The sequence below is a fragment of the Cavia porcellus genome, unplaced genomic scaffold (assembly GCF_034190915.1).
Source record: "Cavia porcellus strain 051 isolate PalLab524CR breed Dunkin Hartley unplaced genomic scaffold, mCavPor4.1 scaffold_7, whole genome shotgun sequence".
Lineage (NCBI taxonomy): Eukaryota > Metazoa > Chordata > Mammalia > Rodentia > Caviidae > Cavia > Cavia porcellus.
In genome coordinates this window covers 6,681,212-6,707,895 of record NW_026947490.1, presented here as the reverse complement: position 1 = coordinate 6,707,895, position 26,684 = coordinate 6,681,212, and the positions used below count along the sequence as shown (strand labels likewise).

At 36.9% G+C, this 26,684-nt stretch overlaps 1 protein-coding gene across 4 annotated transcripts in view; it reads right to left on the bottom strand.

Moving 5' to 3' along the window:
• Scaf4 (SR-related CTD associated factor 4) overlaps positions 1-26,684 on the bottom strand; it is a 60,165-nt gene that overhangs the window by 19,180 nt on the left and 14,301 nt on the right. For 2 of the 4 annotated variants that reach the window (XM_013149753.2, XM_013149755.2), the window contains exons 2-14: positions 18,500-18,583; positions 17,873-17,917; positions 16,181-16,342; positions 14,457-14,592; positions 14,009-14,148; positions 13,248-13,424; positions 5,381-5,586; positions 4,976-5,081; positions 3,359-3,526; positions 2,965-3,050; positions 2,416-2,606; positions 1,471-1,571; positions 981-1,094 (exon numbers count right to left, since the gene is read on the bottom strand). In XM_013149753.2, the coding sequence (XP_013005207.1) occupies positions 981-1,094; positions 1,471-1,571; positions 2,416-2,606; positions 2,965-3,050; positions 3,359-3,526; positions 4,976-5,081; positions 5,381-5,586; positions 13,248-13,424; positions 14,009-14,148; positions 14,457-14,592; positions 16,181-16,342; positions 17,873-17,917; positions 18,500-18,583 (1,716 nt within the window). The remainder of the gene's footprint in view (positions 1-980; positions 1,095-1,470; positions 1,572-2,415; positions 2,607-2,964; positions 3,051-3,358; positions 3,527-4,975; positions 5,082-5,380; positions 5,587-13,247; positions 13,425-14,008; positions 14,149-14,456; positions 14,593-16,180; positions 16,343-17,872; positions 17,918-18,499; positions 18,584-26,684) is intronic. The other 2 variants (XM_013149754.2, XM_013149756.2) reach the window with 1 other exon arrangement.

Here is a 26,684-nt window from a genome sequence, read left to right as displayed (position 1 = left end):
ACTGGCATCTTTTCCTTATTACCCTCCCCTCCAAAACTCAGGGAAATTATCAGGGAGAGAATGAAATTCTCTGTACAGCCCAAGATCCTGGACAGCACTTCTGAAAGTCTATGGCAAAACTGAGCACTTGGGAGGCTGAGATCAAGGACGCTGTGAGTTCGAAGACAGCCTGGGCTACACAGGAAGTTCAAGGTCGGCACAGACTACACACAGTGAAAATCTGACTCAGAAAAAAAATTATCTATGGGAAACTAGGAACTGCTCCACATTAGACAATACTTTTTTGTCCTATAATTCAGGGCAAGACAAGGTATTAGGCCACTGAGGACATACTGATTCTGTTTCTTTACAGGATGAATGCTCATATACATTACATCATTTTCTATTTGGTGATTATTTTTTTATAGTTTTACAGATGAAAACCTTTAATGTGTGGAATAGCCAGAATATCTGAAAAAGAAAATATATTAAGACACTACTTTAGCTGGGCGTGGTGGTACATGCTTGTAATTCCAGCTGAGCAGGAAGCTCACATATATAAGCCCAACTTGGGCAACTTAGTGAGACCCTGTTTCAAAATAAAAAAGGTTGGGGGTTACCTCAGTGTGAAGGCCCTGGGTTCAACCCTAAGCAATGAGGGGAGAAGAGGAGACAGAGAGGGCCATTCATCTAACATCTAAATTTTTGTGTTAATTCAACCCTTAAGTTAGGTGATAACTTGGAGGGAAGAAAAACATGCATAAGCAACACCTTAAGTCATATCTAAGCCAAAAATTTGTTTTTTGACATAGTTTTCTTACTATGTAGTTGAGGCTGGCTTTGAATTCACTATGTACCCAGCTTGAAAGTGAAACTACAGGCAATCCTCCTGCTTCAGCTTCCTAATTGCTGGGGTGCTATCATGCCTGGCCCAAAATGAGTTTTTAAAAAGCCACACAGCTCCATATTAACATTTTGAAAAGATGAATTATAAACTGTACCTTTATGGACTTCTGGTTCACTTTATAGTTTCCTCGGCTCAGTTTCTGCAGGGCACGATAAGCATCTTGCCTATGAACCATAACGATATAGGCACAGCCTCTCGGAGGAATCATCTGATCCAAAACATTTAATATTATAAAACATGATAATAAAACAATAATATTTAATATTAAGTAACCAGTTTCAACAACCCATGTTCTTCACCCCCTAGGCCAGTGATGTATAAGCTAAGGTTAAACTAATTTGTGATCCACTGGTTTCCACTGACATTTCCAGATTTTGTCATTAAAAACTTTTTTCCTAGAAAAAGCTTTTAAAGTTAAACTTGGCTATCCAAAAATTATTAAATGCCGAGAATGCTAAATATGGATGAGGGACATCTAACTTACAGTCACAAGTTGTACAACTAGTAACTGAGATCTCAAATTCTTAATTTCATAAAATAACATTAAGTGTATCTGTCCAGTCATTAAATAAATGAACACTCACATTAATTGATTCAATGGGCCCAAACTCTTCCAAGAGACTTGCAACATCTTGCTGAGTAGTCCTTTTGTCCAGCTGTCCCACCCAGAGAGTAGTACTGCAAACTTAAAATGAAATTATAATCATGATAATATTTACATTTGATAAGCAGCACTGCATCTTACATTAAAAAAAAAAAAAAACTCACTACACAAAATGTATGAGCTGTATTATACCAAAAGCTGAAGAGAAAATCCTATATAATTTTTTAAGGTTTTAGAAAGCTGTGCCAGCACTTCCACAAGTGGAACTGAGAGAAAGGCTACATAAAAGCTGGAGAAAATGACTCTTTTCCTAGAGACCTAAAGATACCACCCTTGAAACCTAAAGGCAAAAGCACAATGATTCGCTTGCCCACTGTTACCCTGCCAGGGAACTGCAGAGCTAGGATTGAGCACAAGTCTGTTGATTACCAACTTAGTGCTCTGCTCACTACGTGGAGCCATACTTTCCCAACTCCTAAGTGTACAGTTTTTCTTTTATGCTGTGTCCTCAGTAACAATACTTACAGAGACAGAAATTTCACATATACTCTAGTTATTATTACAATGTGAAAGCATTATGAGTCACTGATTTACACCAAGAATATGTCTAGCAGAGCTCACTAAACATATTTTAAAGATACCTGATGATTCAGGATACACTACAAGCTAATACATTCTGTAAATGATCAAAAGTTTACTTTAAAAAAAAAAGGGTAGAAACTATCCCGAGAAAAAACAAAACAAAAAGACCGATCTTTCCACTGTACACTATACTAGCAAAGGATTTTATAATACATGAACTTAAGGTATGGGAATGTGCAGTATTTAGAATAGAACAACAAAGTCATAACATTTCCTTTATGGCTTTGGTAACAGTTATAAAACAAAAAATAGTATAAGAAGTTTGAAACAAAGTTTTATTTACCACTTGCAGTTTCTGGTTTGATCTGAGGAAGGCCTTTTTGTCGACGTTCTCGCTCTTTCTCCCGATCCCGTCTTTCTTGGGATCGGGACCGAGGAGAATGTCTGCGTCTATCTCTGGACCGAGATCGCGAACGTCGGTGACGTGACCGTCGCGATCTAGAACCAGATCTTGATCGTCTTCTCTTGGGTGACCTAATTTTCATTACAAGGGAGAATAGATAGCACATGGAGAAAAAAACAGAGAATAGGATAAGTGTATTCAAAGCAAGGAGGAGTATTTTGAGGGTAATTAGCAGAATATCTTATGCTGTAATAAAATTACTGTTGTACATTGTTACTGCCTTTTATGTATCTATACATAAGTGCTAGATCAAGTCAAAGGAAACAAATATGGTAAAATGACAGACCTAGGACTGAAAAAAAATTCAGTATTTCTTTTGTTCTTTTCTCCACAAACAGTAACATAAATATTAACACTCAAAATCTGAAAATCATCTAATCTGATTTTCATCTATATGTCTCTTAAGACATACAGAGCTATATAAATTACCTGGATGCTGACCTAGATCTTGACTTTCTGTTATCAGACATATGCCGCTTAACTTCTGGAATACATGGTTGTTCCACTTCCATCTCCTTAAAAACAAAAACCAACACAGAGTGAGAAATGAATTACCCTCCACCTTAATAAACTATTACCTAACAAATTAGGTACTGATTACGACTCCTACATTCCATCTCAATTTTCATAGCATTCTATGAAGCTGGTGGTATTATGATGTATATTTTTCAAATGAAAAAAAATTTAGAGCACAGAGAGGGTTTAATATGTGCCAAGATTTTCCTTCATAGTAAGGAATGAATACGGCAAGTAAATAGGCGAGACTTCTACATAAATCAAGGCAACCAAAACAATCACAGACAATCTAACAATAAAATCCTACCTGCTGATGTGGCTTCTGTGGAAGTGGTTCATTCTGTGGCTGAAAAGAGGGCTGGAAAGTCTGCTGCATGGATGGAGCTGGAGGAATCACAGACTGTGCCATTGGAGGAAATGGAGGTGTGGGAAGAAGTCCAAATCCTGGCATCTGTCCATTAGGAGGAAGTGGGACCTTTCATTTTTAAAGATAATATGTGAGGTTTTAAGGAATAGCTATCAAAAATAATTTACTTTTTATAGAAGTAAAATACAGTCAATAAACTTTGATCAAGGAAAAGCTACATTTCTTCTGCATCTTTTCCCACAGTATTGTTACACATTCAAATCCTGTATTCAGGTTAAAAATTCAATGTTCACTTTAAAAATTTTAAATACACTAAGGACAGCTTCAGTTAAATAAGAAGTAATGTAGGAAACCAAACTTAAAAGTTAAAAAATACTATTGCAAATTGTCTTTCAACTTTTTCAAATAAATTTACTGGCAGTAACTTCAATATTCTGAAAGTTTTTAGAGTTTCAAATACAACACAGAAAAAAAAAAAAAAAAAAAAAAAATACAGAAGGCTGGGGATTTAGTTCAGCAGGATAAGTGCCTGCCTGACAAGCACGAAGTTTTGAGTTTGACCCCTGGTATCAAACAAAAACAAAAGCAATACAGTAATAATGACAGAAAATCACAACTTAACATATTTTTGCCTACATAAGTCCAACACTAATACATTAAAACTAATATGTCACAAAACATCTTTCGAAATTAACTTGTGAACATGCACTCAGAAACAATTGGAAATATTTTCACGTGTTTTCTCCATACTTTAAACAGGTTTATGAAAGAGGTTCCACACTTCATCAATGAGGTCATTAAAGCACTCTATCAATTTCATATTATAAAATATAAAGAATGGACTGAAAATACAGATTAAGAAAATGAATATAGTGTAAAGAGGTCCCAAAGCTGTTTCTAAGAAGATTATGCAGCAGTATTTTTAGAAGCTAGTTGTAAAACAGAATCACTGCATTGTTAAGTTAAAAAAAGCAAAGCAAAGCCAAGCCAGTTATTTAGCTGACAATACCACTGAAGGGCTAGGCTGTTTTTTTAAATACCTTTCCTGCCCTCATAATTTAAGATGCACAGCCTATTTTTAAAAACTCAATTAAGAGCATTTACAGAAACAAATCTCTACTAACTTCCTGCAACTCTCCAGTGTGCTAAGTATATTCTTTTTTTTTTAAAGTATATTCTTTTTATTACAGATTTCAAACTATATTCCCAAACATTGGTTGAAAGTCCTTTAAAATATCTAATCATACAACACACAGAAGGGCTCTTGCACAAAGTTAAACAAGTGAGTTTCTTTATACAAAACTGTAACTTACAGTTTTGAACTGGAGATTCCCTGAATTATTTTAACTGAAATACCTATTATTCAATACAGTACAAACATATTATGTTTAGCAACTTTGTTTTAATTAAAATAAAAGCAACTCAAACAGCTTTTGTCCAAATTGGAGGTTGTAGTTAGCTAATCATACAACTAAGTAATACTGGTCTGCAAAGTACAAACCAATGTAAAGGAACAGCGCTGAAGCTATTACAATTCATGGAGAAAAATGGCTTTACCTGGTGGTGCATGGGGTCTTGTATTCCCATCATTCGAGGCTGAAACTGATCCATATTTTGATGTTGTGTGTATGTTGGCTGCTGCATGCCATCTCCAGGAAACCCACTAAAAAAAGCCAGAGTAAGATTCTCATCCACATTTATAAGAACAATGTTGTTCAGAAGTCATGAGTAAACATGTTACTAAATATATTAACTGACCTATTAACCTATATCCTCAGTATTATTTCCAATATAGAAGCAATTTTTCATTTTAAATCTACCAAGATACCCTCTTTGTTTAGAAGAAAACTGTAACGCAATTTTACAAAAACAACTGCATTCTACACTGCTTTTATTGCTAAGTATGAGTGGCTTTACAGCTACTACCAGCTTTCTGTGTCAAGGAGTTAGCAAGCAGCTCACAATGGTGTCTGTGGAGGAGAAGAGGCAGCGGCAGGTGCGGCAGGCGTGGCAGCGGCAGCAGTGGAGGGGGCAGGTGTGGCCACGGCAGGCACAGGAGCTGTGGCAGGAGCAGCAGGTGCTGCAGGAAGAATGGCAGCACAATCCTCTTTTTTCGATTCTTCCATAGCTTCTGGCTCATCATCATAATCAAATCTATCAAGCAGCTTCTGGAATAGGAATGTCAATATTCCACTTTAAAATGCAGACTGTGATTCAGAAAACAAACAGAAACAACTGATGTTTAGCTTCACCCATAGCCACACATGCTGTTATGCATGGTCCTGTTTTCCCTATATATTCCAGAGGATCTTGGTTCAAAGGCATTGCTAATTTTTACGCAAATGTTATTTTGGGAAAGATAAAATTTTTTATTCTGATTTTCTTTCTCAATGATAATTCAATGGTTTTTTAAAAATGACTTTTTATCTGCTTATTTCATAATTAATTTGGCAGTGTACATGTTTTTTGTAATATTTCATTTACTTAGACTAAAAATTTCTGACTTTCTGCACATATAGTGTACAGTTTCAGTCAACTGTAAAACATAAAAAGACTGCCTTATATAATCACTGTCAATGCATGTAGAAAAATGCCCATATGCTCCCACAATATACTAACATAATAAAGAGAGCAGCACAAGATAGGGGCATGAAGAAATCTCACCACCTTTTCACTAGGCTCTTCCTCAAAACTTTAACGCTTACATCAGATTACTAGCAATTTTCTTTAAAAAATAAAAGGGTAACACCATTTTCTTGTAATTTGGTGCCACTGACACATTATACTTGTAAAAAAATCTTTCTCAGAGTGCCTCAGACCTTTATTGCTTTAACAGAGTTTTGATAATGTTTTCATTACTTTCATTTTAATGATTTATTAAAGTGACTAAATCTGGTATAGACTTAGATGGTGAAACGATTTTGGCCCAGATGGGACAATGTAGCCTTGGAGGGGAAACAAAGGGGCTCCATCTTCCCCCGCCCCTAGGAATTTACCTGTGGTGCAAAATGCATACCAATGGGCTACCTGTGCATCGCTAATGCACCTTAGGCTCCACCCCAAACCTAAGCTATAGGTATGCCCCCACTACACGTGTCCAACAGAGAGAATGCCAGTTCAGAGGGTCAGGGGGTCTCTCCCACATTCTTAAGATAAAGGTCATTTATATTTCATACTTCTTATATTTTTAGCCACGCCAGAATCCTATCGTATGGTTCCCTGACCGGGAACCCAATTCTATCAGATGGTATGATGTAGTTTTTACGAATCCATAGTATTTGTGAATGGAATGCTTTATAATATGAATGCTAATATAATATGTAAAGGGAGATTAAAAAGTTTAATTATGCTAAAAAAAGTGTACTTCATGAGGTCCTATGTCTAGAATAGCAATTTAAACCAGGCCCAGTGGTGCATGTCCATAATCCCAGTATTGAGGAAGGTTGAGGTAGGAGGTGTGGAAGTTGAGTCCTACCTGAGTAATTTAGTAAGACCCTGTCTCCAAAGAAAAAGTGTCGGGGCAAGTTCAGTGTCTCCCCTTGAATGCAAACAATTACTGCAACTCTTGATTATTTGGAGACTTCTTTCCTCCTACTGATATGTAGAGCTGGCTATGGTATTTCCTTCTCTCTTCAATTGGCTCTAAGCATTGTAAATAAGGCTAGCTGAGGTACCGGTATGTGTTCCCTCACATAGTGTTCTACAAAAAGGATGTGAGCACCAGCGGGAAGTTAAGATAAGCTCCCGGAATGTCAACTGGGTATGAGCCTCAAGGTAATGAGGCTATGACTCCCTAGGGCACAAAAATTTACATATCAGAAACCGAGGCAACGGTCTCCCAAAACAACTCAGTTGCTACCTTCTTGAATTGTGCAAATCGATCCTTCTACATATCTTTATCTCTGCATTTTGCAGAGATGCTTTTCTCCCCACTTGGTCAGCCAGCTCAAATTACTTATGCCATCCTCACTGTCATTCATCCCTAACTACCCCGCTTCTTTACAACATAGTAAATTCTGGGAGAGGCCTAGGATCAGGGCCTTTGTCCACACATCCCCAAACGGACTGGACTTAGGATCCCTTGGCTGCCCTTAACTTGGAAGGTGTCTTTATTCTAGGCATGGGAGGTGGGAGATTAGAACTGGAATTAACTTGCTGGGATTCCAATAACGTCTCAATGAGATTATGAATACATCCTTTTGGATTGTGTGGAAAAGGGATTAGGATACTTGGATAATTGTACTCAATATTTGGGATTACAAAAAGAAGGGTGATGGGAACATAGCTAGTGTTAGCGCCCTCACCCTGGGTTTGAGTCTCAGTACTGGGGTGAGAAAGGGTGTAAAAATAAGACATCTTTAGAAAAGAAAGTAACATGCTGAATATATACTCTGTTTCTGTGGGTTACAAAGATAATTCATCACAAAAACCCAAAAATGTAGTTTTATCTTTTTAAAGACAGGGAAACTCAATTAAGGCCTTGGTGATTAAGAATATAATATTGGTGCAGTCAGTGAAGGGCAGAATCAGAACCAGGGTGCGGACACTGCTTTACTATAGTTTAAAGCCCTCACTCAGTATCTGACCTCCAAAATAAAAACTGCCTTCAAACTGGCCCATTCCACTCAAGAAATTGTGTGTGTGTGTGTGTGTGTGTGTGCATGGTCTTTTTGAGACAGGATCTCACTATGCAGGTCAGGATGCCCTTGGGCTCACTCTGTAGCCCAGGTTGGTCTCCAACTTGAAAGGACCCTCCTGCCTCAGCCTCCTAAGTGCTGGGATTACAGGACTACAGTGCCACCATGCCCAGCTTTCTACTCATGGATTTTAACGTCAAATTCCTGATGCTGCGCTGTGGCAGTTCTGTCTAGAGATTCTGGTTCTACTTTACTGAACGACAAATTTCTAAATTAGGAAGGTCTCTAGTTGGACAACAAATATAGTATTAAGACCAAACTAAGTGTAGAGTTGTTCTGGGATATCTCTAATGTGTTTTTTCCTTTTAACTCTAGGTCAGGTAATTAAAGTTCTTACATAAAAGAGCAATTAATATTTTCTAAACACAAACACAGTCTAAGAACCTTGCATATCTATTAACTTATTTAAAACTCAATGGTAGCAATGAAATAGTTACTACCACCATTTGCAGGGATGAAGCTTGAACATTTAAGTAATTCAACAGAACAGTCACTCAGTAACAGAAGCCAAAATTAAAACTTTGTTCTAAGGTTTGTTTTTAAGTTTAAAAAAAAAAAAAAAAACTCATCACAGATAGGGTCTTTTATTAACATTTTGTGATCTATACCTATTGCTTTGGACGAAGACGTGAAGTGCTTAAAAAACCAAAGTCTATAAAAAAAATTTCAATGTTTTTGAGGAAACAACTTCTATGAAGAAATTGAAATAGATAAACTAGTAAGCCAAGTTACTAGCTTAAAAACAGACCTTTTCAGCCAAGTAAAAAAGCATGGAATTCCTTTTTGTAAACTTCATAGAACTCACAGACACTAGCCAATCCACCTAAGACAAAAACACTAGAGGAATTACAATTCAAATTTAAAAAATAGGGAGTACCCACTGTCCTGGGTCAATATTTTTCTGCAAGTCATAGCTGTTAGTATATTATACAAAGCTAACTAGATAATCCATGACAACCAAGTAGAAAATTAGTATTTATTACTGTGACCATTCACAAGACAAAATAAAATTCAAGTTTTTTTCCTGTAACACTCTGAATCAAATGGAAAGGGTTACAAAACATGACCAAGTAATGGGAAAAAAAAGGTGTGAGACCTATATAAAGAAAATTATAGTTTTGGTAAATGGAGAGTCTGTAAGTTGTTAGTACTTTCCAAATTAACCTATAAATTCAAAGAAATGCTAACATTTATCAGAAAGTTCACTTACACAAATATACTGTGACACTGATTTTGTGTTAACTTCGTAAGGTTCCATAGTGATTAGATGTTAATCTAAATGTTGCTGTGAAATTTTTTTTAAAAGATGAAATAATGGTTTAATCAGTATGCTTTTAATCAGTATATCCTCTCTAATGATTGAGCCTCAACTAATCAAGTGAAGGTCTTATGAACACAGGTGTTCTTAAGAAATTCTCCTCAGGGGCTGGGGATTTAGCTCAGCCGCATAAGCGCCTGCATTGCAGGCAGGCAGTCGTGGGTTCAATCCCTGGTACCGATTGAAAAAAAAAAAGAAATTCTCCTCAAGACTACAGGGCTGGAGTGTAGCTCAGTGAAGAAGCCTCTACCTACCTAGCATGCAGAAGAAACATAGAACTTAGCATCTTTACCACCCTGAAGTACATAGGTAAGTGCTCCTCAGACAGAGGAGAGAGCAACTCTGACACAGCAACAGAATAAGATTACCAATGCTGGCCAGCCTGGGCCATGAAAAACACTGCCTGGGGCAAGGTGGAGGCCAAGGGACTTGCCTGAGCAGATATTGGGAGAACAGTGTCCTGGACTACACAGCAAGGTGCCCCCTTGGGCTTCCCTTGACCACCTTCCTGCTTTCCCTCCCTCCATCTCCCTCCTAAAACAAAAACAAAACAGAACACAACAGAACACCACACCAATGTTTGCCCACTAAAGGCAATTTTCCTTCCTTTTTTGACAATGAAAATGTGGAACTCTTTTAATATCCAATATGGGGCTGGGGATTTAGCTCAGCGGCATAAGCATCTGTGGTTGTGAGTTCAATCCCCGGTACTGATAAAAAAAAAAAAAAGAAAATCCAATATAAGCTCTCAAAAGAATTTTTAGCAGGGTAGGATGGTGCCTGCCAGTAAAGCCAGAATATGACAAGTATGGGATATGATGGCGACCCTGACTCCCAAAACTTTTTTGGTATTATTATGATTCCATATTGTAAAGACAAAATAGTAATTACCACTTAAACAAGTAAACTACTGACAAGGCAAGGCAAAAAGCAGCCATCAGCTTTGTTATCATCCTGGCAGTGTCCGGGAGCAACCAATGAGGCACCTCAACCTAGTATACAATCCCCCATACTTTCTTCCCCTCTGGTGCCAAGCAACCTCCAAAACTCTTTCTCCTCCCCGACTATCTGGGGTCCTGGACCACTTGTGTACTGATCTTGCATAAAGGAATCCAAGAAGCCAGGCAAGATGGCCCTCACCCAGAACCAAAATCAGGTACTCTTTTTTTTTTTTTTTTTTTGTCTTTTTCATTTTTATCGGTACCGGGGATCGAACTCACGACTGCCTGCTTGCAAGGCAGGTGCTTATGCCGCTGAGCTAAATCCCCAGCCCTTAAAATCAGGTACTCTTGAAAGGCTGAGCAAATAAGGATCAGAGAGGTTCCAGTCAGATCCCGTCTCTAAATGAAAGGCTGGGGCCAGCTGTGGAGGCTCATCACAGCCAGCACTCACTCAAGAGGATGTGGTGGTGGTCTCTGCAGTGAGTTCAAGAAGCTAGCCTGAACTACACAGGGAGGCCCCATTTCAAACAAGCCTATAACATGGAAACAGCACCTGAGTTCCCAGTCTGCTGCCCTGTGAAACTCCGACTCAGGCCTGCAATATTAACTCTTACCTAGATTTCCAGACTACTGACCTGCCCAACCAATTGTAAATTTGCTGGTCCCCCAACTGCATGAACTAATTTCTTCCATTGCTCAATCAACTAATGTAATCACTAATTCTGTTTCTCTGAAGAACTACCATAGTTATGATCATGAATAGCCAGAGAAAGTCTGATAGACTTAAGGACAACATGTGGAAAAAATACAGTATATACATGCTGGCGCTCAGTAATAGGGTGCTTTCCTAGCATGTACTAGGCCCCAGATTCCATTTCTAGCACTGGAAGAGTGCATTATTTCAACTAGCAGAAATAAATAAATGTACCGGTTTAACAAAAGAAAAAAATACTAAAGAAGAACAGAGCAAAGCAATCTTCCAAACTGTAAAGACAACCATATTGAAGCAAACTTACATTCCAGTCGGACTAAAAACCAAACATTAAAAAAACAAAAACATAGCCCAAGATTTTAGGTCAGTGGCACAAGTGCCTGCCTGGCAAGCCCAAGGTCATGAATTTAATCCCTGGCACAAAAAATGAATAAATAAATAAATGACAGAAACATAGAACTGCTGGAAGAGTATATAGAATTATTTTAAGTACAGATGTGGTGCATTTCCAAGTCAAAACAGAGAACAGATTCATGAACAAAACTACCCATATTAAAAATTTATGCTTGCTTGTTCTCAAAAAACAGGTGTGGAAGAACATATACCAACAAATCTGTTCACAGTAGTGTGATCACTTCCCACTTTTCCCTTCTAACTCCCCGTATTATTTGCTTTTCCATACAAGAAAGTATTCCTGTTTTATTCAAAATTTGTCCAACGATTAAGTATGGTAGTGTCTTCCTATACTCCTAGTTACTCAGGAGGCAGAGACAGGAGGATTATGAGTTTGAGCAACATAGCCAGCTTAGGTTACATAGCCAAGACCCTGCCTCAAAATAAAAAAGGGTTGGGAAAGTAGCTTAAGTGTTCCCTGCTATACAGATATTAAAACTATTCCAACCTTTTCATTAGTAGTCATAACTCAACAAATGATAATGAAAACCAGTACTTATCATGGATTTTTAATCTGAACTACTAGCAATAATGTTCTTACAATAATTATTATTTTTTTGTCTCTTTGAGATAGGGTTTCGCTATGCAGTTCAGGCTGACCTTGAACTGACTTTATAGCTGGTCTGGAATTCTCAAGCAATCCTCTTGCCTCAGCTTCATGAGTGCTAGGATTAGAAGTGTATGCCACCATGCACCAGCAATGCTTACAACTAGAATGTTGGGAAGCATCAGAAATTTTAGAGATGATGATACCAAATTGTCATTTAGTTCTTTTATTTTCAAATTTGTTATTTTTTGCAGTGAAATGAGAAAGGAAACCTCATAAAGCCATAAACCCAATTAAAAAAAAAAACAGAAGTGACGCTGTGAGGGTTCAGATCACAGATAGGAAGTTGTGCATCTTTGGCATGCCCATACCCTTAGTGGCAGCTGCTTAAACATGCCTAAGAACCCTAATGCCCAGCTGAAATACAATGAACCAACCCAAACCCTCACATTATATATATAGTAACTAAAGTTTCCAACAGCAAAAAATAGAAAGTAACTTGAATGTCTGTCAGTACGAGAATGGTTAAACTATGATGTGTCCATGTAGCAGAGTATTAGATTATAAGCATTTTAATAAAACAGATCTTCCTCCATTATCAGCAACAAGAACAACAACCAAACAAGATTACAATCAAAACATGCAGATGAATATATCAAAGAAAAACATATCTCTATAGGCAATGAATTCTAAAAAGACATATTCCAAAATGTCACAGTATTAGCTATGTATGGGGGGGGTTAGGGAAAAACTGAGTTCATTTTCCATCACTACTGAAAATTTCTTCAATGAGTACATATCACTTTTTTTTTTTTTTTTGTCTTTTTCCTTTTATCGGTACCGGGGATCGAACTCACAACTGCCTGCTTGCAAGGCAGGTGCTTATGCCGCTGAGCTAAACCTCCAGCCCCTGAGCACATATCACTTTTTTTTGGTCTTTTTCCTTTTTTTATCGGTACCAGGGACACTTATGCTGCTGAGCTAAATCCCCAGCCCCACATATCACTTTTATAACCAGTAAGATAATCAATGTTTTGGTGCAGAAGAAGATCCCTCAGACCATGAGGAGAGCAAACAATCCACAGAGAAACACAGAAGGGAGCGCCCACAGCCAAGTGGAATGAGACAGACAATGAGGTGGGTGATGTGAGAGAAGCATACCTTGTCAAATGCAGTTTTTTGTTCAGGTGGGGGGAAAGCAGCTTTTTGTTCAGGTGGTTGTGTAGGAGCTGTCTTTAACTGAGCTGTGATAGCCTGAACCTGAGCCATCACAGCATTGTCAAGGGCAGGAGACTGTGGTTTTGGAGGCTGTTGAAAAGTCTGAAGGATCTGCTGAAGCTTAAAGAATGGGAAAACTGATAAACCACAACAAAGTAATCATAGTATCAAAAATAATCTACTGAAAAAAATCTTGAAAGTGACCAAAAATAGCATAAGCATTAAGAAAACTGGAGGAAAAAGTCAACCTTTTACCAACAGGCTAAAGTTTGTGAATGAATATATTGGGCATAGGGTGTATCACTTGAAGTTTAAAATGTGTGCTGACAATTCCAAAGATATAAAAATGATTGTCAAAGAGAAAATACACTGAGTGTAATCAAAGCACGTTTTCTAGTAATATAAATTAAAGAATTTTTTCTAATCCACATAATTTCACAATCATTCACAAATCCTAGAATCGTGAACAGCACCTGGCCCTTGGCCGTTCTGAAGTTCTTTTCACACAGGCATCGCTGTTCCCTGGATTTTCAGTATCACATTTTACTTATTATCTCTGTCACAGCTTCCCCACTGAAAGCTTTTCTAGTTGAAAAGTAGGCATTCTCTCTTCAATGTGCTTATGAGTAAGAATGGAAAATAAGAACTGACAACAGTACCTAACCCTGCAAGCAATTCAGTCCTTGAGTAGGTAGGTAGCTTACCTGCTGACCTTGAGTTGTCTGAAACAGTTGAGCCACAGCAGCAAAAGCATCAGAGCTGGGCAGCTGTGGTACAGTAGGTATGGAATTTGGAGTGGTTTGTGGAGGTTCAGAAGAAATTTTTACTGGAGGTGGAGGAGAGCCTAAAAAAAGAAAAGGGCATTAAGTAAGGCCTATGAAAATGTTAATGTATAGAATTCTCTTTTAAACTCCTTTAAGGTTCTCTGCTAAACTAAAATCCCGTCTAGTTATAGAGAATGCAGTTTCCAGGGTTTTTATTAAAATAAGTTATAAAAAGATCAGATTTATACCAGAAAATAAGAATTATGGAAAGAAAAACTGTTCTGTCCAAGATGGAAACTCAAGATTCCAGTAAAATACACAAATGAAAAACTATTCATGTATAAAATTCGTACCATAATCTAACCTTACAGATAAGACTTGACTGTACCTTCATTATTGGTGACATTTTCTGCTAATGGGGCGGCATTACTGGTTCCTGCTGCCATGTCCAAAAGAGGTTGAATGATTTCAATTTTGAACACTCCATTTTTTTGCCAAAGGTTCAGCACACGAACTATTTTACTCTGTCATATGCCAAAAAAATCCAATAAATGTTTTCATAATTAATAATACTCCTTATTTTATAAAAAGATACCCCCTGCCAACATTTCAAAAGCACACAATTCCATTAGAATTATAACCTGGTCAAACTATTGTAATTAGTCTTCTTTTGGTGGGTATAATTTAAACTAAGGACCACAAATAGAACATAGATCTAGGGAATAAAAACAAATGTATTAGCTGGTGCTTTCAGTAAATTTTATTTACAGTTACAAAGGTATTCCATTGTGGGAAAGTTGTTGTTTTTAACTGAGAAGTTAGTTGTTTTGTGTTGAAATAAATCCGATGGAGATCCAGAGAACAGGTGTATTCACGAGTACAACTTCTAATCCTTACTCCAAGAATTGTCCTTTTTTCCCACAGAAGCATTCCTTTAAGAATACAAGCAGAGTACCTATACCACTTAAATTTATATGCTATTATAAATGTTCCATCCTTCATTACTATGTATAGCAGTATAATTCTTCCACCTGGAGTCCATGTACTCAACTGCAATGCTCTTCTACCTTTCTATATTACACTGGGAAATCAGCTCCATATGTGAAGAATTAAACACTATAGCCATGATGGCAAATTTTTAGGGCTTTCAGTAACATGAAGAGCCCATGGTAGCATGTGTGTCACAGGTCTGCCACCACTGCTCTACAGTCTACTTGTTCATACCACTTACATTCCAGCGTCACTGTATGCTGGGGAAGACCATCAGTTACTGGCCCTTTCTTGTGGAATAAGCAGCAATCTAAGAAGAGCACTGTCTTTGCTTACTACAAAATTTCTTCATTACTCAACCATAGAAGCACATTTTTCCAACAGTTTCTTTAAAGATGTTTCTTTCACGTATTTTTTTAAAGTTTATTTTTTTTTAGTACAAACACTTAAGTAAGATTTACTTTTTCCCCCCTTGGTAATGGTAACTGAACTCATGACCTCACATTTGCCAGGCAGGCGCTGTGCCACTGAGCTATATCTGAAGCCTAGGATTAACTTTCTTTTTTTTCTTTTTTGAGACAGAGTCTCAGCTATGTGGTTCAGGCTGGCATTGGGCTCACTTTCTAGCCAGGATGGTCTTGAACTTGCAACTATTCGCCTGCCTCAGCCTCCCAAGTGCTGGGATTACAGGAGTGTGCCACCATGCGTGGCTCTAAGATTCACTTTCTTCACAAATTTTTAAGTGTACAATCCAGGATTGTCGACTACTGGTACCATGCTGTTCAGCAGATCTCTAGAACTTGCTCATCTTTCTTACTTGGACCTTCAGATCTACTGATCAGCAGCTTCCCATTCCCCACTTCCCAGTAATCACTATTCCACTGAGTTTACAAATTTGATTCTTTCATATTATAATAGAACAACATTCCTGAAGGCTTTTACAAGAAAACAAGAAATGATTGCTGCAAAGAAAACTGGGTTTTGCAGCAAACTCCCAGAGATCACGCTGCATGGCTATCTTATCTAGTAAGGAGGCTTCATGTGTCTAATATACAATTAAATGTACACTTAAATAAAACCAAAACCAACAGAATACAACTTTAATTTAAAAATTAATAATACCTTATCTTCAGATGGACAAAGATACAAATACTGGAATGTGGCGGTTATGTTTTTAGAGAATCTTGGCCCAAAAACATCTTTATCAGTTCCAAACTGATGACGAGACTGTCGCACAATTGAGTCGATTACATACAATCCTGGGACCTTGTATTCTGGTTTACACTGCAAGGATAAAGATATAAAGTCAATACAAGATAAGCAAAATCACAATTTGATATCCATTAATTTCTTATTTGAGTAACTTATATCCATCCAGTGACTGTTTACAAACTACTCCAATGTACATCTAATTGGCTAACTTGCCAAATTTCCCACAAATGTCTAGAGAAAGACCATTCACTGATACTTCAGATGCCTAAAAGTTTATTTTTATTTACTCTTTACCTCCCCTGCCACAGCTACTCAGAACTGACATTATCAATCCCCATATCATCATCATACAAATTCACTTATGACAGTCTCTACTTCAGCTCAACAATTTTTACCTTTTAAAATTATTTTTTAAAAATATGAACAATGTATGAATTTCAACTACACTGACATTTTGGGTGTTGACCAAGATTAAAAAATAGAAAAGCAGGCACTTAAAAAAAAATAGAAAAGCAGGCACTTACATGTATTCTGTATCAGGAAAGGGTATAACCCTTTTTTTTTTCTTTTTGGTATGCTTGTGATACATAATGAGTATCATCATTGTTGTTGGTACATACACATACTGCATCTTAGTCTATATTTATATTTTTCTTCCCTTTCCCCCAATTCTCTTTCACATATCAGTGATTTACCAATAGAGGCGAAGCCTTATTTGTCCCAACAATTCTATATCTAGACTGATACTAAGGAGAACAGCATCATTCTGATGCACTGACTTTTCCCCCATAAAGTTAGCTCCCAGAGCATTTTCTCTAAAAAGTAATGAGAAATAGCTAACTATCCAGCTAAAAGGAACTGGATGAGTAAATCATGGCAAAAATCTTATTTTTTGGTGGTACTAGAGATTGAATCCAGGGCCTTTGTGCTGAACTACATGCCCAGCCCATTTTTAAACTTTGAGATGCAGTCTAATTAAGTTTCTCTGTCTGGGCTCCAACTTGTGATCCTCCTGCCTCAAGTCATCCAGAGTGCTGGGATTACAGACAGGCACCACCATGACTGGCTTACATATTTTATACTTCAACACAAATATGTATTAGTATATACTCCATAGCACAGCTTTTAGGCTAGGTGAGGGGTATTAGACAAAGATATACAGGAGACTGCCCTCCTAGTCTTCCACTGACAGATATGCTGACCATACAAGTTAGATGGTAACAGCTGCAGAACTAAAAAATGGTTTAATTCTGGTGGGAATACAGAAATATCAAGAAAATTTTAAAAAATAATTTTATATGAAGTACTCAAAGCAAGTTAAAATGTCAACAAAGTAGATGAAGTGAAGGATAGAGGAGGACCATTAGGCTTATGGAAAAGTTCTAGCTCAAAGACAAGATAACCATTGTGATGCACGACATTAGTAAAGTGCCAACATCATAGTAACTACTCAATTAATGGCACTGTTAGTTTTGTGAACTTTAGTGATTAAAAAGAACATCCAATTTCTACTTTTTCTCTAGAGTGGCTTCGGAGGCAAGCATCCAAATTACAATTTACAAATATGCATTAAATAAAATGAGGCAGTAATAAAATAGTTACCTTTTTGATGAATTTTTCTACTATTTGAACTACGTGCTTATAAAGCTGAAAAGAATTGAAAGAAAATTACTGCAAATTTACATAATTAAATAACTCTACATTTCTTATAATTAGAAACATTTTAAAACTTTGATAGTTGTTGAGTTTGAAGAATTAAGATAATATTTCAGTGAATCATCACAAGTACTCCAAAATGACCAACAGAAAAAAAATCTTGACCTATCAGAACATATCCACAGAAGGTCTTTTTCTTAAATTTTTAATCAATAAAGCTGTTTAAAGCAGGGTATCTGACAACCTTACCAAAAGGACAAGAATAATGGAGTAAGAACTAAGCACACAGTTTATAAAGTTTAATCCTGGGTAAGACATTTGAGGGTTTCTTAAAATTTTTTTAATGAAAGGGAAGCTACTTGCTAGTTTATAACAAGGATTAAATAAAATAAAGAAAAATTCTTTGAAACAATACACTACAATGCAAATAAATGCACAGTATTAGAAACCTCAAGCAAAAGCTGATTGGTGTTCTAGTGCTCTTTGATTCAACTTGAAACTCACAAGATGTTAAGTAACATCTTCAAAATTACAAAAACTTTTCTACATCAAACGTATTTATTTTATTCTTACCTTAATAGCTTTAATAGCAGCTTTAGTGATGAGAATCATCTTGGCTCTAGAGATGGGCGGTTTCATATCCATAAGTGAAAAGAGCTTAAAAGAAAAAAGTTTTGAAAAGGTAAATTCAGATGTCAACTCCTTGTTCTACAAAAGTATGTGCAATCTATTTACTAAGAGAAAAGCAAACTTTTAGAATTAAAAAGTTTTAACAATTTGGTTAATAAGTAAAAATCATGAACGACCCTTTCTGTATCACCACTTAGAAAACAGAAAAAGATCATATTTAAAACAAAATAGAAAATAATTATGAAGCTAAAGGCAAAATCTCTTAAGAAATTTGCAAAGCCTGTAGCAACAAAAAAATTACAAAATTTTATGAAGAGGTAGGGGATAACGCTTGGTAGCTAGCACAGCACCTGCCTAGTAAGCATGAAGTTGTGAGTTTAATCTCCAGAAGACAAAACAAACAAAAACAACTTTATGAAAGAAACAAAAAAATAATTTTAATGAAAACAACACACATCATGTTCCTGGATTAAATGTGACAATAGTGTGCAACTCTGTCAATGTTTCATATATTTTCAATCCAACTGAGATTTTAGAGAATTCCAAATAACTTTAAAGCTCCTTTAGAGAAAAAGGTAAAATTGGGAAACAAACTTAAAAGGCTATTATAAAGTTTTAATAATCTGTGACACCAATGTTAAGAGTACATAGTTTTCTTATTTAGTCACAAGTAAAATAGTTTATTATAAAAAAGTCAACACCAAATCGACAAGTTTCACAACAGACATCAGGCTTATCATGCATTTAACACTCCTTCCCACAAACTGAAAAAAGACACAGAGTCCAAGGATGGTTATAAAGACAGTATCTTGACATTAAGAAACTTGTATACTTTTTCTTTAGTTTATTCACAAAAACGTACTCCTCTAGGACTTAAAACAGTATTATGAATTGTATTTCAGGGATTTCTGAGCAATTATAAATCTTTCTTGCATCCCATTTCCACTTCTTTCCTGTTAATGTAATATTTCATATACAGATCCCTGCAGATATTGACTAGACATTACTAAGCAGCTAGTCTAATGGCTTGCTTACCAGAGTAAACAGCCCTATTTGGCAGCATTATCCCAAAATTCATGATTTTCAGTTTTTTAAAACTACAGATACAATGGGATGACAGATACCAATGGCAACAACTGTAGAAAAGGCAGACTTTCTGTAAATAAAATCACAGATGCACTTAAGATATTTTATCCAGGAATTCATTTTTGAAGATGTTTATAAGGCAATTATTACTTTATTTACCAAGAGAATAAAAAGTTCTCTGAGAATAAATGCTTTGAAAAACAATTATAAGGTAAATAATAATCTTTGAAACCAAGTAGCCAGGGGTGGTGGCACATGCCTGCACTCCCAGCACTTGGGAGGCAGAGGTAGGAAGAACCCTGTGAATTTGAGGGTTGCCTTTGAGGGTTGCCTGGGCTATGTAGTGAGTTCAATGCCAGCCTACATTGCATAGCAAAACTCTGTCTCAAAAACAAACACAAACACAAACACACACACACACACACACACTCAAGCCAACTAGATAAATCACTAAGGAGCTAAGAATATTTCAATTTGAACACAAATTCTAGAAACATTATGTAATATTTATAAAAGGTACATGCTAACTATAAGTTAGTAATTTAAAACAGTTGCTTATTGTTTTCCTTCTTTGTATCTTAAAAATAAGAGAAAGAAAATGCAAAAATTGTTACTTCAATAGATCTCAAAATGACCACAGTAAGAATTCCTCTGGTCATTAAAAACTTAGGAGTATATTTTAATGAAGCCTAACCCAGAGCTAATATTTATCTACTACCCCAAAGGCATTTCTTTACTGGTTCAGCAGTGAGCAACTTCCTGTATTTAAAAAATGTCAAACGAGCACATGACAGATAGCTGCAGCTTCTGAAGAAAAACGTGGTAGTCTGTATCTCGATTATTCTAACTTCTTTTACAAAGTAAAGCAGACTACCTTGTAGCAATATAACACTCATTCATACAAAAGACCAACAAGTCACAGAAGAACAAAGATGAAAAAAGAAGAGGGAACCAACACTGGTCAATATAGGCAGGCAGTAATGAATTAGCTGGCACACTGTATTATGCAACTATATTGACTAAAGTAGGTTTCTTATACTTGTTTTGCAAAGATACTAAAAAGTTACATGTTTTTCAGATGATGCCCTGGAAACACATCCGAACTAAAAACTGTTGATTCTAAAGCTCATATTCCCTAACAGCACATTCAATCCCTGTTTCAATACCACTGACTGTTGCCTTACAGACATGTACACTGATAACTTGGACAGAAGTGCTAAGTCTATAAGGCAAAGCAGCTAGCGCTCAGTGGCCTAAAGGCCTGCTTTGCAAATGCGAGGTCATGAGTTCAATCCCTGGCACAAAAAAACAACAACAAAAAAAACACATTAAAAACGAAGCAGCTAGAACTTCATTTCACAGATAAGCACAGAGGTTCAGAATCTGCTCAAAGTTATAAAGCTGACTAAGAGGCAGAATTCAATCTGCAATCTATCATTTTCTAAACTCAAGTTATTTCCAGGATGTGTCTAATAATGAAGTTATTTAGAAAATATGAGCACAAAAGAATAGTACACAAATATTAAACAATAAAGACTAAGCAGCTAATTTAGACTTAGAAGACTTAGACTTCGAGGGCAGTATATTAAAACGTAATTGTCATAAGAGATTGGACCCAATTTTTTCTTACTCCTTTTTGGTGGCATTGAAAATGAAACCCAGGCACATTACCACTTCTAGTCTTTTTTGTGCTAGGACAGTCTTCTGTTAAGATCCCACATTGGCCTTACCCAGGTGATCCTCCTGAGCAATTGGGATTATAGACATGTGCCACTCCAACTCACTTGATGATGTAATAACAAATGTAAGCAGTAGAAGTAAAGTGACATTGTATACCCAAACAACAAATTCAAGGCAATCTAAATTCTTAATACTTGGGGGCTGCAGGTTTAGCTCAGTGGCATAAGCACCTGCCTTGGAAGCAGGCAGTCATGAGTTCGATCCCTGGTACCGGTAAAAAAGGAAAAAGACAAAAAAATAAAAAAATAAATTCTTAATACTTAACATCAAGTTTTGAGTGCATAAAAAATTGGGGGTTTGTGCGCTTAAATGGTCCTACAGTTTGATAATGAATATTGTAACAGGAAAACACCTGCCAGCATAGTTAGTTTAGATGATCAGAACAGGTTATAAAAATTTCAATTTCATAAGATTTGAGGCTAGCATACTGTTTTTGTTTCTCGATTTTCATCCTAGGACATGAGGGAGTTTTGAGCAGATGTGAATGTGAAATTCTAATTTCCAAATAGTTACTCACCCCAATATTCCAGGGAAGATAGGATTCTATAGTGATCATTCACTTTTCTATTCCTGGTCTCTATTTCCATTCTCCCTCACATATACCAATCTCCCTTTTATTTGCCTTAATACTCAATTATATTGTCTATTGTTAATATTTGTTTCATTTGTATGCAGTTTAATTTTCTCATTCTAAAGCAAAATGAATTTACTAGTTGTAAATGCCTTATTATTGAGTCCTTCCTTACCTGTCTCTACAGCAAAGCTACAATTTAAATATTAAGTAAAAAGTATTAACTGACATTGTCACTGACACTGGCTAAAAATCTCTCACAGGTATAGAATCCAATTTTGTGCTGCAAGATTTTCATTGCAGGTACTGAATTTTCATAATAAAGTTGTTAGCGTCATGGTTACAACACCAGTCGAAAAATCAGCTGCCCAGGAAATCTTGGGCAATGAGAAACTGTATGTACGTAGTATGTATAATATTCAGAACACACAAATCATCAAACAAAACTACTTTGATGACTTTACTTTTATTTATTTGGGGGGGGGTATTGAGGATCGAACTCATGACCTGGCACTTGCCAGGCAGGTGCTTCTGCCGCTGAGCTAAATCCCCAGCCCTGATGACTTTGCTTTTATATGCATAACTCCTATTGTAATGTGTAACATACAGAACTGTACAGAACATTCAGCAAAAATTAGGATACTGTATAAATAAGGTATACTACACAAAAAAAGACACTAAGGTCTATAAACAAGATGTAGCAAAAAAACCAAAAAACAAAACAAAAAACCAAAAGAGGGGTCTTAAACTCAAGTGGCAGGTAGTAAGACCAAACAGCATTTCTCAGTCCTTAGTCTGAATAGCTGTTAAACAGGCTGTTATAAATGAGAAATACCTGTGTTAGGCATATTATCAAGATACTTCAATGAAGATAATGTTTTGAAGAACATATGCTCTCCAATAACCTTTAAAATAAAATATAGCAGCCACCAACAAATCTCATCAGTTAGGATCCCTTCCATGTCAGAAAAGGCAGGAATGAAAATTATTTAGAAAATCAGGGTATCTTACAACAATGATATAGCAAGTGCTTATCAATAATCATGATGACAAAATAGATACAATCCAGATATGATCTTCAGCAAATCAATAAAATGTCTATTCCTGTATCTCTCCTCACATGCCCTTTCCTGGTGTCTTAGCAGCTTCCATGAAGTCCTCAAGGTTACACTGATCACATCATTGATATTGCTGGAAGCTGTGTTTCAAATGTGCAATTTTGGCTTATTAATGAGGGAACTTCTGCAGTTCACTGCTAGGTGCAAATGAAACTAAAAGGATTATCACAGAAACAAGAACTTGCTTGACTCTATAAACCATTGGAAATGGCATATATCCTTGACAGTGAAACTGGCATTAATGGAGCCACTGCTCTGTCTGTCTCTGCAGTAAGTATCTAGGGGGATTAGAATGACATAAAATATGTAGTAAAGGAATTTACTGGTCAAGAATGCAGACAAAAATTAAACAAACAACACAAACAAAGTCAAGATTAACAGTTATAATTAATTGCTAATTTGTTTGCTATGGTTTGGAAGTGTATATACAATCCTTGAGAAAATATGCGCACCAATGATGAGAAACTTGTACATATCAAAAAGTTTCAAAGGTAACAATACTTGAGGCCGGGGATTTAGCTCACTGGCTTAAGCGCCTGCTTGGCAAGCGGGAGGTCATGAGTTCGATCCCTGGCACCAAAAAAATAAAATAAATTAAAAAAAAAAAAGGTAACAACATTTATTAGTTTATATCTGTGAATTTAACTCCAAACAACATTTATTAGTTTATATCTGTGAATTTAACTCCAAATGAATCAGTGTTATTACCTAAAGAACTGGTAGAAGCAAACAGTCCTTACAAGTGAGCCCAATGAAGAGTGCACTTGTAATTTTTTTTTAGCCTTTTGGCAAAGCTGTTTTCCCTGTACCACATGTAATCAACTGGTCTCCTAAGACCCTCCTCCAAGTCACTTTCTCCAACAAAACAGGCAAACCATCATGAAGCTGCTTGTTTTGTCTCAATATTCAAAAACTGTCAGGTAGTTTTATCTTCCTCCAGTAACAGGCATTATAGAAATAACACGCATTTTGAAGATATCTTGTGTTTTCATGAGCACTATGTTTATTTTTTTTATTTTTATTTTTAGTCTTTTTGGTTTTTTATCAGCACCAGGGATCGAACTCACAACTGCCTGCTTGCAAGGCAGGCGCTTATGCCGCTGAGCTAAATCCCCAGCTCCACTATGTTTATTTTTACAAGCTTGGTGAATGTGCCTAAAATTCACTAGGCTACAGGCACTACTTGTTTAATGACCAAGTCCCCATCCCAGTATTATGTGAACTGGTCAATAAGCGAGGAACATAGTAAATTCCAACGTGCTAACTTTGCCCTTTTTTGAGACAGGGTCTTTGGCTATGCAGTTCAGGTTGGCCTTGAGCTCACTATGTAGCCCAGGGTGGTCTCGAATTCACAAAGATCCTCCTGCCTCAGCCTTGGTGCTGGGATTATAGGGGTGCACCACCATGCCTGACCAGACTTTTCTTTTCTGCATAGCGCTTACAAAACTTACAATACCGAATAAACAAGTTGTACTGTACCAAAAAAAGAGAGGCTCTATCAACAAGATGTACAGAACTGCACACTCACAGATATTAAAGATAGGTTCTAAATCTAAACAGTGTGTTTCTTTTGTAAACCCAAACAGTGTGTAAGTGGTAGGTCATTAAAGTAGAACTATCAGACTCCAAGATCTATAGTGGGAAATAAGCAAACCACCAACAACCAACCACCAGATTCAGATCTGTGGTATAATAAAAAAGTCCAGGAAGACCAGCTTTTAAAAAACTTTTATTTTGTTTTTGTCTTTTTTGAGACAGGATCTCACTATGTAGTCAGGCTGGCCTCGAGCTCACTTTGTAGCCCAGGTTGGTCTTGAACTCATAACAGTCCTCCTGCCTCAGTTTCCCAAGTGCTGGGATTATAGGCGTGTGCCACCATGCCTGGCTAAGACTTGGCTAAGACTCAGCTAAGACTCAGGTCCAGCAATACAAATTAAGTAGACAAATTACTTGATCTGTCTAAACTATAGTGCTCTGATTCGCAAAAAGGATATACTGATAGGTATTAATTTCTGTGAGAACTAAATGAGGTTTTGCACATGACATGACTAGGGTATCACCCAGCAAAGGTCAAGAGGTGCAGTACTCCCCTCATTATTATTGCCTGTATTTATATTTCATCTGTCAGCAGGAAAAAAAAAAATCATCAAAGCAGCCCAGAAAACCAAGAAATCTTACAGAGTAATAGCAGCAGCTGCATCCCCTACAAGTATGAGACTGCCTCATAAAGTCTGAGTGTATTGGGAAGAGTGGTACTTCCAGCAGTAAATCTGAGTTTGGTTCTTTATCTTGTCACTAACTGAATGACGGAGAAAGTTCAAACATGACTACTGTCCCACAGTACTTTGTCTAGACACACAAAGTGCTCCTGGGAGGCAGAAGGTCACTGGGGACATGTTCTTTTGTTTTTTAAAAAAACAAGGTCTTGGTATGTAGTTCAGGCTGGCCTTGAACTCATTACGTAGCCTACCCAAACTGGCTTTGAACCTGCAGCAATCCTCCAGCTTCAGCCTCCCAAGAACTGGGATTAGGGGCATATGCTACCACGCCCTGTCACCAAATTCCTGAGGAACTATTCTATTCCCGGTTCCCTCCCTCTCTGTGCAATCCTAGCAACCTTGAGCTAGGAGCCCTACTCCACATATACCACGCTGCTTCCTCGGATGCAGGGCAATGGGCCCAACTGATTGAAACCTTAGCCAAAATAAAACTTTCTCCTTTTAGTTTTTCAGGTAATTCTGTCACAGTTACAAAAAGTTAACCAACACTTTCCTACTGCTATAGTTAAAAAAAAAAAAAATTACCACAGCAAATGGCTCAAAACAACACAAGCATACTATTCTACACTTCTGAGGTCAAAATCTTAACAAGGTGTTGGTGACCTTCTGGAGGCTCAAGGGGGGGGATCACTCCTTGCCCTTTTCAGACTCCAGGTGGCCTATACTGCTGACTCAATGGTGTCTTCCTCTTCCAAGCTGACAGTATAGCATCTTTTGCTCCTTCTCTGGCCTCTAATTCCCTCACTTCCTTCTCTGACTCCTATCTCTCCCATGTAAGGACCCTTGTGATTACACTGAGTACTCTCCAATAATCCAGGACAATCAACCCACACCAAGATCTTTCATGTTATCATATCCTTAAAGTCTTTTGCTACATCAGATATCTACAGGTTCTAGGAATCAAATTGTAGACATCTATTAGAGGCAATGAGGGATTATTTATTACATTTTTAGGAAACACTGATTCATTCATTGTTAAAAGCACTTCTGTAATCAACAAAAACCCTCAGACTGCACAATGAGCTATATCAAAACTAGATCTTCATGTCAACTGTGTTGGTTTTCAACAGTGCTTTCAATCTATTTCTATAGTCTATTCAAAACAGCTTGTAAATTTCATAAACTCACTTTGTATGTCTCTCCCTAAACCAGCCCTTATAGTAGTTAGAATTTACATGATAACTCTACAGTCTTAATTTTTTTACAGCAGAAATCCACCTAACAATACTCTCATTTTGCCTGTATTTTTCTAATTATTCACATGGCAGTCACAGTATCTTTCTGAAAAAAGTTGAAGCACAGCCTTCACTAGACATAACACACTACAAAAACCA